Source organism: Toxorhynchites rutilus, chromosome 2 (assembly GCF_029784135.1).
Source record: "Toxorhynchites rutilus septentrionalis strain SRP chromosome 2, ASM2978413v1, whole genome shotgun sequence".
Lineage (NCBI taxonomy): Eukaryota > Metazoa > Arthropoda > Insecta > Diptera > Culicidae > Toxorhynchites > Toxorhynchites rutilus.
The window spans coordinates 82,824,572-82,841,503 of record NC_073745.1 but is presented as its reverse complement, the minus strand read 5'-3'; the positions used below and the strand labels follow the sequence as shown (position 1 = coordinate 82,841,503).

Below are 16,932 nucleotides of genomic sequence, written 5' to 3'. Positions count from 1 at the left end.
TTTTGTTTTAAATAACATCAGGATTCATAATTTGTGATTAAAAATGACTGCTAACATACAAAAACTCGAAGTTTCGAAAATTCCTAAAAATTCGATGTTCCACAAAGTTCGTCAAAAATAGTTTTACCATCTTGGGCCCATTTTTTAAATTTTCTACATGACTTCTATTTTATAAGAGAAAATTGAAAAAAAATATAAAAAAACACATATTTTTTGATATCGCAAATTAAAATTTTATTTTGTAAATAAAAAAAGGGTACTAATTTTTCTTCTTAGTGTATATTTTTTTCAAATTAAGCCAACAATACTCTATAACTCTTTCTAACACACTATTTCGGTACGACTCATATTTTTTGAGATATAAATTATCAAAGATTTCTCTTACTCAAATCGATACGCCCTTTTCAAAAGTTACGCTTGAGTCAAAAAATGAACCATGATGATGTATTTGGAAAAGTTGTTGGAAATTATAAGCAAATTCATAAAATTTCATGAACATGACGGTATAACACGACAAACATATTAAAAGGGATTATTTACTATAAAAAAGACAATAAATTAGAAATATTTTTTTTAAATATTTCGAGAATGGATACATTTAGAAGGTGATTGATATCAACCTTTTTTGTTTTAAATCACATCAGGATACATAATTTGTGGCTAAAAATGATTGTTAACATACATTCGAAGTTTCGAAAATTCCTAAAAATTCTATGTTCCACAAAGTTCGTCAAAAATAGTTTTACCATATTGGGCCGATTTTTTAAATTTTCTGCATGACTTCTATTTTGTATGAAAAAAATTTAAAAAAAATTAAAAATATGTATTGGATATCACAAATTGAATTTTTCTTTTATTTTTTTTTTGTTGCAAAGAAAATTTTCTCAGTGTACATTTTTTCATATTCAACCATCAATACTCTATAACTCTTTCTAAGACACTATTTCGGTACGACTCATAGTTTTTGAGATATAAATTATCAAAGATTTCTCTTACTAAAATCGATACGCTTGAGTCAAAAAATTCCCAATTGCTGTGAAAAACTCATATTTCCTCCAACCCAAACGGAATACACACTTTCATTGGAATCAAAAATACAAGTTTTTAAAATATGCATTTTTAGGACGATTTCATTTGGAATTGCTGTTAAGTGTCCGGTTCCCTACCGAACGTGGAAGCTATCCATCCCGCACAATGTTTAAAAAACAAGACGAAACGTAACAAAATTATTACCATTGGAAATGGACAATTTTCAAAACAAACTGATTTGGAAATTATCCATTGTGAGCAACGGTTTGCGTTTTTTTACAAGGATTCGTGTCCTTCTTATAGCCTTGCTCAAATTGTACCGAATGTTTTTTGTGCAATGTTGAGCTCCTGTCGGTTGCACATGACGATTTCGATGTTTTCGACATTTTCATCGTATTTGACATCAAAATTACATCCATATCATGAACTCTATCCTCTATCCGGACCATAAACTCTATTCACCTTCAGCCGTCGGGCCTGCGTTTTAGTAAATCTGTAAAATACGTAAATACTTTAAAATACTGTAAAATAATATAAATTTTCTTTTTGCTGCTAGACGCGCGCTCAACCGATACTCTGTTAAACGGTCATGAAATTGAAGCTTATATAACATGTGATATCGACCACTACAGTCACCTGCCGGAAAACAATGAATTTTCCTCCCAAACTAATGAATGAAACACACAAAAATTTCAATTTTAAATGCTTTTGGAGATAAAGTGCGCATGCTGTCTGTAAATGGAAATTGAAATTCAGAAAATAGCAACGCGCGAGATAAGAGGGTACAAACATGCATAAATTTGAATACAAAATAGGCTCTAGCTGGCGAGTGTGATGTCACCGCTTAGTTTGGACTTTGATTGGTACACATTATCATTATCTTCAGACTATCTGCTGTCTTCTCGCAGTTATTTGTGATGTTTCTTCTATCACTATATTCTTTGTTGGGTTCGGCTTCAGGGTTGCTAATTTCGGATGGCGAGGATTTCTTTTGAGTTCTACAAGTTGATGGACTGAATCAACGAACAGGTTTGAATGAACATAATTTAACAGCTTACATTCTAGTATCAAATTTGCTAGCTTCCGCACAGGCAAATATTTCGTCACCAGTACTCATGGCAACATTGTCATGGCCCTGTTTGCTGCCGGTTTCCACGTTATCCGCCTTTAGCGGAACCGATTTTTTCCTGAACAATGTATGAATGCTCTCCAGATCACGTCCCTTCGTTTCGGGGACACACAATATCACAAATACCACCCCGACGGCGCACAGAATGCTGTACATCCAAAATGTCCCGGAAGTGGTTATCACCTGCAATGTAAGATATGTTCACTTCCATTATTGATTATCCATAAGAGTATTTGGGAAAAGACGTACGTCTTCCAGTGGATGATAAGTTTTAATAACTACAAACATCACCGCCAGATTGAATGATCCAGCCAGGGAACTCAGCAGACTTCGTTGTGCCGTTGGGAATAGTTCGCCCATCAGCAGGAATGGAATACAGCCGAATCCAACGCTGAATCCAATCATGAAGATTATGAGGCTTGCTAACGGGAGGTATCTGTAAGGCAAAATCACGTTTAAATTTTCGATGATTCGAAATGCAACCGTACTCACCCGAAGCAAGTGTTTCCAATCGAATTCAGATGGAAAGCTAATCCCATCGAAGCCATTGCGAGTGACATTACAACGCCGGAAGTAATCAACAATGGCTTTCGACCGGAGCGGTCTACCACGAACAGTGCAGAGAGGTTACTGAGAACCTGAACGGCTCCAACGATAATTGTCGCTAGATGACCATCCATTGAGCTTCCAGCTGAACGGAAAATATCCACCGTGAAGAATATCACAGCATCGATACCGCTAAGTTGTTGAATTGATAGTAAGGCGAGACCAATCCCCAACGGAGCTAGAACCTCTCTGCGGCAGAGTTGATTCCTCGAAAAAGGTTTCTCCTTCCTGCAAATATTTGCCAAAATTGGATTTGAAATAAAATAATCTCCGGGCGTTGAAAGTACTCACTTGTCAATGGTCGTTCTATTTCCAGCAGTTTTCTGTATTTCCTGAGCCTTCGGATCGAAGGTAAATCCTTGCAAGTGGAGCCATTTGGCAGAGTTGTGGGCTTTTTCGTATCGCTTTTTTGTTTTAAGCCAAACAGGCGATTGGGGGAAACAAATCACAGCCATAAATAGGAAACCTGCAAATGGGTGTGTGATTTATGTTGTTTGCATGTTTCGGTGGGTAAGAAATACTGACATGCCACACCACAGCAAATCCACGCCAGTATCCGCCATTCGGTGTAGGTTCCCAACACATAAGTCACTAGGATGCCAGCCGACATCGAAAGTGATGGCAGCGATCCGATCACTCCTCTTATCTTCGGGTCGCTACACTCGCTCACGTAGATCTGGGCCGAAGGGAGCGTTAATCCTGCTCCGAATCCCGAAAGCATTCTTGCCAGCAGCATAATCTTCCAATTTTCAGCCGTAGCTATCAGGAACCAGGCGGTTGCCCACACCGGTGAGGTTAGGAGGACGGTGTACTTCCGGCCAATTTTGTGCATCAGCGGGAACGCTACTAAACTGCCAAAAAAGGCCCCGAACGGTGGAATTGAACTGACCCACGATGCGATGTTTTTGTCCGGCAGTAAGCCGGGATCGATAGTGTTCATCGAGGGTACCGCGGGCGCTGAGTAACCACGCACGAGCCCAATGCAGAAGTAGGATAGTGACACGGAGATTGATAGCAGCGTCTGTCAAAATGATAATTGAGAATTAGACGAGATCAAAAGTGTTTATCTATAACTCTTGGAACATTTTCTGAAGAATAAGCACAAGTTTTATGTTCAAATTGTAAAAAAATACATGATGTATATCGAACATTTTTGAAAGTATGATTCATATACAGTTTCTACATTCGCCCTTCTTTAGGCAATTTATGGATTTCTGTTTACATCCTGGTCTTAAGGGAGTATTCTAGTCTAGAAATTCGAAAACAAATTTCATCCCATTTCAAATGTTTGAAGCAAGTTTATATCATCTTCATGCATGACTTAGTTCAATCTGAAATTGTATCAGTTCAGATGTCATTTTTAAGGGACCCCAACTCCTTTGAATTCAATATCATGAAGTTTCTATATTTATTCTAGAAATCAGTGAACTATCAACATGCCTAGAATGCCTGGACACCAACGGGTGACAACTAAAATTGGATTTTTGGAACCACCCAAAAATGGAAATGGGAACCCTAATGGAAGAATAAAAATAATACTGGTCAACAAAAACTAACAATTTCCAAGAGAATCTGAGAACCTCTATACCGGTTCGACGTGGAATGGCTCTATACATATGCATTCCCACATATACACACACACTCCACATCCGGAAACGCATGAAAACGTGATACGAACATGGTCGTTTCAAATAAATTTAAGTATATTTGACGCCTAGTAGTTGACTACTAGTAGTAGAAACCTAATGGATTCAGACTTGATGAAAATAACCAATGAAGACTCCATATTTCAAATATGACGCGGCGGCAATTCACGAATCATCATTCGTGAAACCGGAAGTAATAGGGAATAAGGACAAACAAATCATTCTAGAGTTCACGAAGCAAAACTCAATCGATCTTTTCCGTCTGAGCCGCCGAGCGAGTAAGTTAATTGCGTGACGAGTGGAAGTGATTTTTGTAGGTTGATCTAAGTGAGACTATTTTTAGTTAAGAAAAGATTTGTAATTTTAATTAATATGTCTTTTCCAGAATTTTTTGGAGTTTTTATTCGAATATTTTGCGCACCAAAATGACACCGCACCGGTACGACAGACTGAGAATCAATGAGGTGGCTGAATTAAATTACTATCAATACTGAAACTGAAACTGAAACTTTTCATTCAATTCTTTTTCTTTAAATAAATACCAATAACGCCTGAACATGCCAATAGCAATATTACAGAGACACGCACAGTCTGTGAGAATCTGCGACGAACCCGCCCAGGAGGCTGAAAGTCTCAAAAATAAAGAATAAAAAAAAGTCTGTGAGTATACGAGTTACGATTTTGCGCACGAGTACAGGGAAGTTAAAGTCTATTTGAAGACCTCCAAAACATATTGAGTACATCAACTAGAATTTAAAAATACTACTTTTCAGTTAGTGTCCAACTTTCCCGACTCTCTCTTATATTTTCTTATTTTTTTTATTTTTTCAAATATGCCGAACATATTAATTTTGCAAAGTCGATTCGTGTTTAGATATATAGTTTTTATGAAATTCATGAAAAAATCAACTTTTGCTTAAGATGTCTGTCTTTACCGCCTTTCCCCTATATCATTCATTGCAATTCAAAACTATTGTACCATGATCTGAAAATATTTCCACACCAAAATTTGGTTTTGGCATTTAGATATTTTTGGAAATGTTAAATCAATAAATCCATTGCCTTTTTTCTGTGTGGCTTTATACTCATGATGTTTTTTCGCGTCAGCATATTTCTATTAGGCTTTTGTCTGTGGTTATTTTCGTTGCTCTTATTTCTTTCCCGTTTTTTGGGGTTATTTTGTTCATGTCCCGAATATAACGAGCCTAAAAAAATTGCGGGGACGAACGAAAATACGTCTGCACTCAACAACTGTCAAACAAAGTTTTTTTTTCAGATTGTATAGCAAACACTAATTTTCTAAGCTACTGAAATATTGTACGATTTTTTATGCAATTTATTTTTTCTCTATCCCTCGCACAAACACAGATTTACCTGTAAACGAAAAATAATTTGCCCAAAGTACAAATTCATGTTCCTTTTTCAGTTCCCAAACGGGACAAATCCCAAGGGCTCCCCCTGGGTCCGGGTGATTTTTCGATTTTCAAAAAACTCAAACTTTGACCGCTTTGCGTCACTCTCCCTTAAATCCAATTGAGCTGAAATTTGGCATAAGGTGTTTATTCGAGGTAGTGAATATTTTTATGGGGTAATTTTTTGAAATTTTATGGTCGATTTTTTCCCATACATTCATTGGCACCCTAATGAACATATACTGCATTTATTTAGATACAACGTACCTTTCGAAGAAGTAAGTTTTCAAAACCCAGTGGAAAGTACAGTGGAACCTCGATTATCCGCGAGCGGATTTTGGTCATGACTTTCACATTATTAGACTTCTGGTGTACATAACCTTATAGATGGATAGTTTAATGATTCCTTTATTGATAAAACATAGTTATCATGCTGAAATATTGTGTTTGCATCTCTTTTTTAGTCATTAATTGCATTATCCGCGAAGTTCGTGATCCGCGGTGGCCTAGCCAGACTATTTCGCGGATAATCGGGGTTCTATTGTATTATTGTTGCATGTGCGGGCAACGTACTGCAACGTACTGTACAGTACCGTACTGCGAAAGGTACTGCATAATTTATGATTTTTTAGGGCAATGGTTTTTGGGAGCGTGGAAGATGTTAATGTTGCTGAGAGATACTGAAAAACTGCTTGGATATTCAGGTTAAGTTCAATGTTTAGCATGCATTCATCAGCCCATGTCGGTGCTACCAAATATTAGTGCTTAAGGGGGTATTCTAGTGTAGAGACATGGATTTCGGACGTTCTTTTGAGCTCCGTAAAAATAAAACAACTTTTAGTATTCATTATATTTTTTTTCACCTGTCTTTTAACAATAAAACAAAAAATGAACTAAGAAAAAATATTCATAACTAGAATAGTTAAGAGCTGATGAAGTGAGAGGGTTAAAAAAAAGTTGTGCCATGGCGTACACGATTCCAGCCCTTCTGGTTATCTGAAACAAAAAAAATCGAACAGATTCTGAATCAGTAAAGATGCCGCTATTGCATCAACATCGGACAAGTCAAAAACATCCTTTTTGACAAAATGGCGGCCGTTTGAAAAACAAAATGCGGCTTAAAACGCTTTTTCTTACGTTTCTCGATTTTTAAAAAATAGTAAAACTAGAAAAATGTGATATTTTAGAGGTTCATGCGATAGCGAGATGCCTGCAGATTGTATCCATATAAATTCGACATGTAGTTCAGTAGAATTTGAGATATCGTGTACGCCAGTTTGAAAAAATTAATTTCGAGAAAAACGCGTTTGAAGTTCATTGTTATGACCGTACCAGGTTAAATACCGCATCACTAAAATGGCTGTAGCTCGATAAATAATAGGATTTTTGATATGCCCTCTCTAGAGTATATTCTTGAAAGCCTGAACTACAAAAATTTGAAGGAAAAAAAAAGTTTTTTTAAAATTTCTAGAATACTGTCTTAAACGTTCATTTTTTAATTTCTATAATGGTTATTTCCGCCGGAATTAATTTCGTAGTCCTACGTCGACATTAAGGGCGTGTCATGGACACCACTCATCTATTATTTTTTTCAAAAATTCATAAATTCAAATTCATTTGTTCGATTGGCAAAATTGGCAATTCAAAACGTAATGGTTAGATCTGAGACTAGATCAGACAACAGTGGAGTCGATTCCGAACCACATAACTGTCGAACTCAAACCAGCTGATGATTGGTCAATTCTAAAAGTTTGCCAGTAAAATTTAGAAATACTTTTCTACTTAATGTATCCATGGTACATACTCTCGAACTAGTTTTCATGACAAAGAATAACAGAAAAATATAATTTATTGCAAATTTATTGTGCTAAATTAACCAAATTTAACTATTTTCAAAAACTTTTTATCATTTGAAAACACAGGTCTCGTCAGGTCCAGCTGAAGCGTCCTTTTCTAGAACTTGAACCACTACCAAGATTTCGACTTGAAAACGTACGGCACGGTTGGATTTAATGGGATTATTTTCAGGGGAGTTCTGAATGAATATCATTTGTTGAATTTCTAATTCTATTGAAATTCTATTATCTGCGAAAATATATAGGCTATCTGGTTTTCCAACACGGATACGCGTAATATTCAGTTGAATAATCCGCATCCGAATATGAACCACACAATTCCAAAGATACATATTCAATAATAGAAACTTAATTTACGTTTACAGCTTTATTTCAGAAGTGTGTTTCTTCTATCTGGAAATCTTAAAGCTTCCTGGGGTGTTGGCAGTAGCAACAACAATCCTTGAAGTGGATTGTATATTGTGTCATAATATGATTTCGAAACGCCTGTAGTTTCGATATAATTGATTACATGTAGATAAAAATACAGCATTTTCATGCTACAAATTTCTAATTTAGGAATATCGTACGTACATATTTTTAGTTTGATATTTAGATGCGTTCAAGACAAAAGATATTGCAAGAAAAAAATTTTTTTTAATTTGCTTCCAAAGTTTTCATAGATTCTCAAAATATATTCCCAACAACAATCTAATCAACCTGATTATTTCGCTTCCATTTGAGTCATAGAAAGTTTCAGTAGAACTATTTAGTATAGAGGTATTCTCTATCGAATGAAAAATTATGCTTCAATTTTGAAATAATGAACGCACAGCAAATCGATGGCCCACTGCCCACTGCAAACTTGAAAATATTCTATACAAGGTCCAGTTGTTGCTTTGACGAATTATTTTATAACAGAGTTACAGCGTTTCAAAAATCACTCAAAATTTTCGATGTCGCATTTTGCTCCTTTATTTTTGACGTGGGACTACGTCTAACCGGAATATATGGGGGGTAATATGAAAACCTAAACACAGGACATGCAGGAAAAAATGAAAGATTCCGAATACCTATAACTCGAATATTTCTTACTGGATCGGAAAGAGGTTTGCATCTATTGATAAGGAATATTTCTACGCGTCTATTGCAATGAATGAAATGTTATTTTCATTAGATAAACAATTGAATAACTGTAAAACGTTAAGCGTTATCTAAGCGCTCTAACTGCCTTGTTTCGATTGGCCTGATTTACGGTTTCCCCAACACAGCCATCAAAACTAAGCAGCCTTGGGGAACTCGACATTGCATACACATGAAAGTAGGGGGAGTTTTCGTTCTCACCGAAATGTGTTCCCTAACAGAGATTTCATAACCAAGGTGCCCGAAGGAAATCGGCATTGCAAATTCACAAGTCGGGGGTGTTTTTGTTCCGACTGAAATGTGTTTCCCTAACACAGCCTTCAAATCCATGGAGCGTGGGGAAATTTACATTGCAAGTACATGCGAGTCGGGAGTATTCTAGTAACAACTGATATGTGTTTCCCCATCACAGACTTCTGAGCCAGGTGTCTGGGGGAAATTGGCATTACAAATTCAGATAGGTCGGGGGTATTTTTGTTCCAACTGAAACATGTTTCCCTAACACAGCCTTCAAAACCAAGGTTTCTGGGGAAATCACCATTGCAAATACATTGGTTGGGGGCATTTTTGTTTCGACTGAAATGTGTTTGCCTAACACAGATTTCAAATTTAAGATTTCTGGGGAAATCGGCTTTGCAAATAAATGCAAACTATAAGTACTTTTGTACTCGCTTGCCTATGTGCAGACTATAACATGTTTCCCTAACATGGTCTTCTAGACTTAGGAACCTGGGAATTTTTCGTCAAAGAAATTGCCTCCGTCTTGCACTGTGGTCACGCGTATTCTAGAGCTTGCCACTCAGAATGCATTCAAGGCGTGTTATTTGGCATAGAAATCTCAACTAAGTACTAATAAAAATGACGCAAGTAATACTACGTTGAGACGGCGAAGTTCCTCTAGGAACGTTAATGCCTTTGAAGAAGAAGAAGAAAGAAGAAGAACCTGGGAATATCGTGCAGACACTAGAGGCGAATGAACTTTCAGGTTTCAAGCAAATTCGCAGTTCGAGAAGTACGTTCACTTGAGGGATGCATAATAATCGTTTGATTATTCTTCCGTTCACATATTTCGAAACTTAAACCAAACGTAAAAGGACTGTCGTTTAATTTACTTTTAACGAAGAACATAATCTATAAAAATGCATGAATTGACCTTACTTGTTCAATCTTTTTACTCACGAAGCAAATATATTGAATTCAATTGAATTCGGAAATTGTTTCATTCAATCAAGAGTTTAATCAATACAAACAAGTGATTGCTAAGCTAAGGTAGTCCCACGTCAACCTTGCGGGTGTATCATAGATATAACCCGAGTGTTTTGTTTCGAGTGTAGTTCTTTGCCCACTCCGGAATACGATTAGTCACAGGAAATACCGGTTCATTTACACACTCGATTCACTTTTAATCGTCAAAACAATACGAGACCTTTTCCGCAGTAGTTCGGGAAATTTTCAGAGGGCACTAATAGCGTATTAAAAATATTTCCAATATATATTTTCTTATTTTTGAACTGCTTATTGACTATTCTGCATTGAGTGTCTAGATGGCTTCCGAAAAGCTCTTGGGGATAAATTACACCAAAAATTTACCGACTCATTGATTTTTTACTAATCTTGCCTGAAAAGTTATTTGTATTGCTTTTCAGTTTCTCCCATTTATTTTGTTTTGATTTTCCTCCACTTAAATTATTATCAAAATATCACTTATGAAATTTGAACTGTTTACTAGTGTTTACTACTGACTTTAATTCCTAAAGTACGCTGCTTAGCACGATTCAATTGCTTCCATTTGAGGAAATTTTGCACAAAATTCTGTTGTGAAACATTTAAATATTAGAGGAAGATAACAGTGTGGCATCAAGGAAGAAATTGTAGAGTGGTTGGAGAGCTTCAATTTGGCTGATAAAAAACAATACTGTGTGTCATGCATTTTTGTAAAATTAATAAAAACCGATAAAAACACCAAATTTTAAGTTTCTTCTTTATTTCCAAAGGTTTCTTGGTTCCATTAAATTGAATGTTTTACAACTGCATTCAAAATTTTCTTATCTTCCAAATGGGCAGCATAATTATTCTAAGTATCGTACTTTCTAAATTAGAGTCAGCTCAAGACACGAAATTAGGCTCAAGAAAAGTTCAACAACTGTGTCCTATATGAGAATTGACCATATGCGTAGAAGAATCTTTTTCATCAAATATGATCCTCTATCACCTCCTAAAATATTCCGAATCAGCTACCTAATTCCATGTATATTCTTATCAGAATACTGGCTCAATTGTTGACTTGGGACTAAGTCTAACCGAAATGTAGAGGGGGGGGGGCAAGTTGGGGGAATTTTTTGCTTCCATCGTAATGTGTTCCAGCCATCAAAACCAAGGTGCCTTACATTACGTGGCGTTTGTTCAAGTTCTTTACTAACACAGCAAATATGTTGAATTCAGTTGAATTCGAAAATTGTCTCATTCAATCAATAATTTAATCAATGCAAACAAATGATTACTAAGCCAACGGTAGTCCCACGTCAACCTTGCGGTTATATCATTGATATAACCCACTCATTTTTTCAGTTTGACGACTAGTAATGCATTGACAATCTCACGCAAATGTAAATATTGTTTCCTAGAAATTGACGAAATTAAAATACTTTGGAAAAATGATGTTACACGCAAGTCTGTTTGAAAAACATTATTATCCTAAGACTAACTGTTCTCGAATTAAAACAAAATGTATAGAAAATGATATTTGATGGAAAACCGTTTACGCATATCATGACATCTCAACTATTATGGAATCGTTTATTTTGTAGCATACGCCGTAACTATAACAGTTCGATCAAAGGAAATAACTTGGTCATTCGCAGTTTACGTGAGATATTTTTATGATACAGATTTTTCTGAAGAAGTAGATAAAATATATGAACTTTTGACTGGGCAGCTCTCTCAGGCTGCTCAATCCATTTATTGATAACTACGGAGAGTTTTGCAATTCTTGAACATGTTTTATTTAATTTAATTTTGAATGTATAGGCGATTGTATTTAAAAAAAAAATCTTCCTGTCCACGTGGACTCAGTCTATACTCCCTCCCCCCTCTCCGTGAACAAGCGTGGACATTTTCTTACCCCCTACCCCCCTAAAGTTGTCCACGTGGTATGTGGACAGCACCTTAGGGGAAAAATTCGTGCAATGGGCTATGGTAAGAGTAACATTATGATATACACGACATATGAACAAATATAAAATCAAACGCATAATTTACTCTAACATGACTTTCGTGTACGAATTTTTCCATGTTCAACATTTATTACAGTGATCCTGATATCATGAATGAACTTCTACTATCTAGAATTAGAAAGATCGTTCACATGTGAGTTACTTTCAGAATACAAATTCTAGCGAAACAAATATGGATGCTTGCCTGGTCAGATTAAATTTTCTTAATATAGATGGAGGTATAAAATATTTTTTTTAAATATTTCTTCAATGTATCCACGTGAACATTAGAGGCTTTCCACATACCACGTGGACAATTTTAAGTGGAAGGAGAGGGAGTTTGATACGAAAATCTCAACCTTTGTTCACGGGCAATGGGTGGAGTATAAATAATGGCCACGTGGACATTTTTTATAAATTCATTCTGACCTTTTTTTTAATGAATGGAAGCTGTTCCTCATATTCAAGAATTTTGAAACTTCTCCCTCACACTGATTACTATTTTTCAATTTTACAATAACATCCCTCTTACATCGAAACATCCATATCATTGAAATATGTATTCTGAAAGTAACTCACAAAACTGTGATCAAGCCAATGTTTTTGGTAGTAGAGTATCATTCATTCCATCAGGATGAAGGAACCACCAGGAATGTTTATCAGTAAGCTTCCATGCAAAACTAAACGGCCGAAACACAATTTCGAAACCTTAGTCCTAATGTCCAGCTGCAAAATACAGTTTCTATGGGTATTACTCTTTGCACATCAATCAACTAACAAACACCAGAAATCTTTATAAAAGGATGGAGTGGAACGCGTTTTCTGAAAATTCCCTGAGCTCTAAAATTATGTTGCGATGACGACAACGGACAAACTGAGTCACTGTGGCTTGACAGTGACCCAGCTGAGAAAAAATAATTGATCGGCATTTTCTGTGATCGATAATATTCCGCAATGTTCAATATCACCATAGGCAAAAGAAATAAATCACATTTCTTGTTTTTTTATTCATAGGAAAAACACAAGTATAAAGTAGAACAAACTTTACCTTATCAAAAGTAAACTTTAATACCACTCGATGGATGAATGGGTGAATATCCATATCTTTCTGAAAACAGCCTACATTTTTACTCTCATATGACTTTATCTAAATAGAATGTTTCGAAAGCATGTTCTCAACCTTCAAAAATAGAGATACGAGATCTGTATGGCGGTGCAGGAGTTCGAGTTTGTACCACTGTAACTGTCTGTTATTCGGTTTGATGTTAGCACATCAGCGCTTTTACCTGAATAACGATTGACACGTGCTTAATCTGTAATTTACGATAGCAAAAGAAAAAAAAGAAATTCTGAATATCTAGCTAAGTTAAAGGGTTTATTAGCATCATCTATCTATCTATCTGACATAATACTCAAAAATATTAAGCCTACACAATGGCAACCATAATCTAAGAACTCGATTTGTCAACACCGTGACCCTTAACAACTCTCACTCTTAGGTAGTGTTGATAATGCTTGCACGTTCGCTGCCAACATAGTTGATCTTGTTAATACTCCCACCTTTTAAGGTGCTCCCAAACTTCACATTTAAGCTGAATCACTGCTTTCACTTGTCGTCGAGGAACACATCACGCTTGAATCGGACAAAACCGGAATGTTTTTCCATTTCGTCGATCGCCCATTCAAGACCGGACATTAGCATAAATTGACACTCTGTTTATAGTAAAGTATTGCAAATTGGCTCTCATGTTTAATATTCGATAATACGTTTTATATGAGCATCGATCATCGGCCATTATCTGATACTAAATACACAATTCCACTCAATTTTGAAAATTAATTATCTTCTTACTTGTATACTTGCCTTGAGATAGTAGATATAACACGTTGAGCACCGCGTCGGTTCCCGTGGACTGATACCGAATTTTACATGTGGTTCGCACCGGTCCCATAGAACCGACAGTGGACTTTTTGTTTAAAGATCGTCGGCACGGAGGACAACAGTAACAAAGTTAAACAAATGATTCTTTGAAAAGTCCACTATCGACCCACAGAAAGTTAAGACGGCCAGACGAAAAGTTAATTGTCAGTTCCCTAGCTCGGCCAGGGCTCAACGTATTATCTTCAACTTGTTCCAAAATTCGGAATAAATTGCACTATTTGGACATTGTATTATTGTATCTAGGGTTGCACAGAATACCCACTCAATGTTTATCTCCCTACCAAACCATGGGAATTATTCATGTAGAGATCTCAAGTTACAGCGTTTCAAGAATCACTTGAAAATTCGTTGTCTAATGTATAACGGTACTTTAAACCATCCTGAACTCCATTATACCGTTAAACATTCGATAAAGAATTGAACAGAGCAAAGTACGACATCGAAATTTTCAAGTGATTCTTGAAACGCTGCAACTTGATGTAACTGATAACTTTCCGATTCACTATTTGTCTATCAGTCAAATCCTTTGGCAGCCTTTTTTGAGGAAGCCCAGATGCTTCTAACAATTATTTAAATTGCTCCTGACACTTTCGCCAAATGCGATTGAGTTCGAGTGGAGTCTTAAACACATTTTTAATTTTTATCGGTGGTCTTCCTTCAATTTAGCTTCAAACGACGGTTTTTATCGATGTGTCCCGAATTTTATTCAAAATAAGGTAATAAATCGAAACCTCACATGAATGGTAATACTCGTTGGTGTTTTAGAGAATTATTGGTAAATTGAACTGTAAAGTACAAATGTTACTTACAAAATATATATGTTCACAAATATGAAATATTCTTCAAAACAACCATTTTCGGTTCTATCAATCAAGATAAAGTGTTATATTTAGAGAAGCGCTATTTTGACACAATCACTAACGATGCTTTTATGGCCTTCACAAACCTGTTTAAGAGCAGCCATAGTTATCTTCCATTCGGGTTCCATCGTTGAATCGAGAGGAGACAGGTGCAATGTCGTAACTATCGTTGAACCTTTGCCCAAAAAAAATCTAACTAGCGTGCTAGCTATTATTATTCCAGTGTATTCACTATAACTAGGTTTACTTGCTCCTCTAGTCACTCACTTGATTCTTCAAACTTTATTCAAACACTATCATCCCAATCCCAAAACCCCTCCACAACTTCACTTGTTTGTCAATCTCTTTCTGACCGCATGATCACTGCTGGGTACCGATGAACCTGTCTCGATCGAATTCAAGTAAACATCCAAACTTTCGAACCTAGGCACGATTCAAATTCCGAGACAACTGGTCACCGTAATAATCACCACAGCCCGTTTCGACGGGACAAAAAAAAACCTCGGACGTGTCGTGTTTCGTTGAATGATCGTTTGAGACTGGCCACTGGACGGCGGGCTGGACTAGGCTTAGCATACTTCCAGCTGGATTTGTTTTGCTCCATTCACTAGAGTAGCACACTTCAGATGCTCCAAAATGAATAAATATATGTGCCCCGGAATGGAATGCAGCAATTGAAATGCAAAGTACGGTGACGGTGACGATTTTCGCTGATGCACTGATCGTAAGAATGTCCTGTGGCACGTGATACCCCGCGAACCTGGTCGCGTAATAGAGCGAATTAGTTCCGAGTGCTCCAAGGGTGAAGACACTTGCTGAATTGCTGCCGTTGAGAAGTGTGTGCGATTTATTGTTGAGATGAGATCAGTTTATTCCACAGCTGAAGCGGATGGGCTTGCCGTGGTTTACTGGTTTCAGAATTCTCTGTTCTATTTTGCGCAATCACTACATCCGATTATCCAAAATACAGTGACCAACACAAAAAGAGAAGATCAATAGCTAAAATAGAATATAATATAAGTCAAACATCTAAGAATGTATATTTGTCAATTAATGCATTTGAAGAACATTGTTACAATTTGCTCTAACAACGTTTGTTGAATTTATTATAACCTAATAATAACTAATGTACTCTAGTTTCAGCTCATTTCCTTCAAAATTTAAATATAAGTTTCTGAGACGAACCAGCCCAGGAGGCTGAAAGTCTCAAAAATAAAGAAAAAAAATATATATAAGTTTGAGATACTTTGATGCGTTTCTGATTTTTTTATTCCATGATTTACATCTATCACAAAAATGTATCGTAAACGTGTAAACTCAAATGAGGAGCAGGAGAAAATTTCACTGCAGATCAGAAAACTCATTGCGCGTCATTGCCAAACGAACGTATGTCAAAGTATGAGATGTGATTCTTGAATGGCACTAAAGTTTTCAGTGGAATGAGGCGAGCTCTAGAAAACGCGTGACCACAGTGCATGTTGGAAGAAATTTCTTTGACGAAAATCCCGGTCAGAATGAAAATCGAACCCAAATCTCAGGTATGATAATGTTTGGCGCTAACCACTCAGCCATGCACCCAAAATTAATTTTTAGCGCATGTTTTGTCATCCCGATTTATTACATTTTTTTTTTATTAATCCGATTATTTTTACAGGCTCAGTTACATAAGTTTAATGGAGCCAAACTCTTAACTATATTTCAACTAGCATATATCAACATGTTGTTTCCTTAATTCTATGGTTAATGAAATAGGAAACCGATTACTCGCGGTCGACTCGAGTTTAGAAGGGTGACACATTTTCATTAGGAAAAGGATGGGATGTACTCACATTCACATTCACATTCACATTCTCATTCACACTGACACTTCACACTCAATTCTTAAAACTATCCTTACATTTAATATGTGTTTACAATTTAACTTATTCTAATGTTAGTAGGAAGGGAACCGATAGCTCGCGAAGGACGAAAAGGAGTGTAATCCGCGACGCCGGGGAAGCGCGCGAATTCGTCGCGACCGGGGATTTTGCGCAGGTAAGCGGTCGGCTTAAGCGCCACTCCCGCGAGGGAGACCAACCGCCGTGTTTTATCCTTGCCCGGCAATGAGACACCCACTGA

General features: G+C 36.5%; 1 protein-coding gene across 2 annotated transcripts; it reads right to left on the bottom strand.

Moving 5' to 3' along the window:
* Nucleotides 1-1,443: 1,443 nt before the first annotated feature.
* Nucleotides 1,444-15,632, bottom strand: LOC129769880 (facilitated trehalose transporter Tret1-2 homolog). Of its 2 annotated transcripts, none has more exons than XM_055772389.1 (7): nt 14,901-15,630; nt 3,290-3,785; nt 3,056-3,230; nt 2,651-2,992; nt 2,408-2,594; nt 2,088-2,341; nt 1,444-1,522 (listed from the first exon to the last, which is right to left on the bottom strand). In XM_055772389.1, the coding sequence occupies exons 1-7, from the start codon at nt 14,940-14,942 to the stop codon at nt 1,459-1,461; spliced, it is 1,560 nt and encodes a 519-aa protein (XP_055628364.1). In that variant the 5' UTR covers nt 14,943-15,630; the 3' UTR covers nt 1,444-1,458. The 2 variants fall into 2 exon arrangements, with proteins under 2 accessions (XP_055628364.1, XP_055628363.1); XM_055772388.1 differs by lacking the exon at nt 1,444-1,522 and adding an exon at nt 1,663-2,027 and having other exon boundaries at nt 14,901-15,632.
* Nucleotides 15,633-16,932: the final 1,300 nt, after the last annotated feature.

Coding starts and splice junctions, on each gene's coding strand:
- LOC129769880 (XM_055772388.1), bottom strand. CDS start 14,942: ATGGAACCCGAATGGAAGATAACTATGGCTGCTCTTAAACAG. Junction 2,993..3,055: donor AATAGAACGACCATTGACAA/GTGAGTACTTTC, acceptor AAATATTTGCAG/GAAGGAGAAACCTTTTTCGA. Junction 2,595..2,650: donor ATTGGAAACACTTGCTTCGG/GTGAGTACGGTT, acceptor TTTGCCTTACAG/ATACCTCCCGTTAGCAAGCC.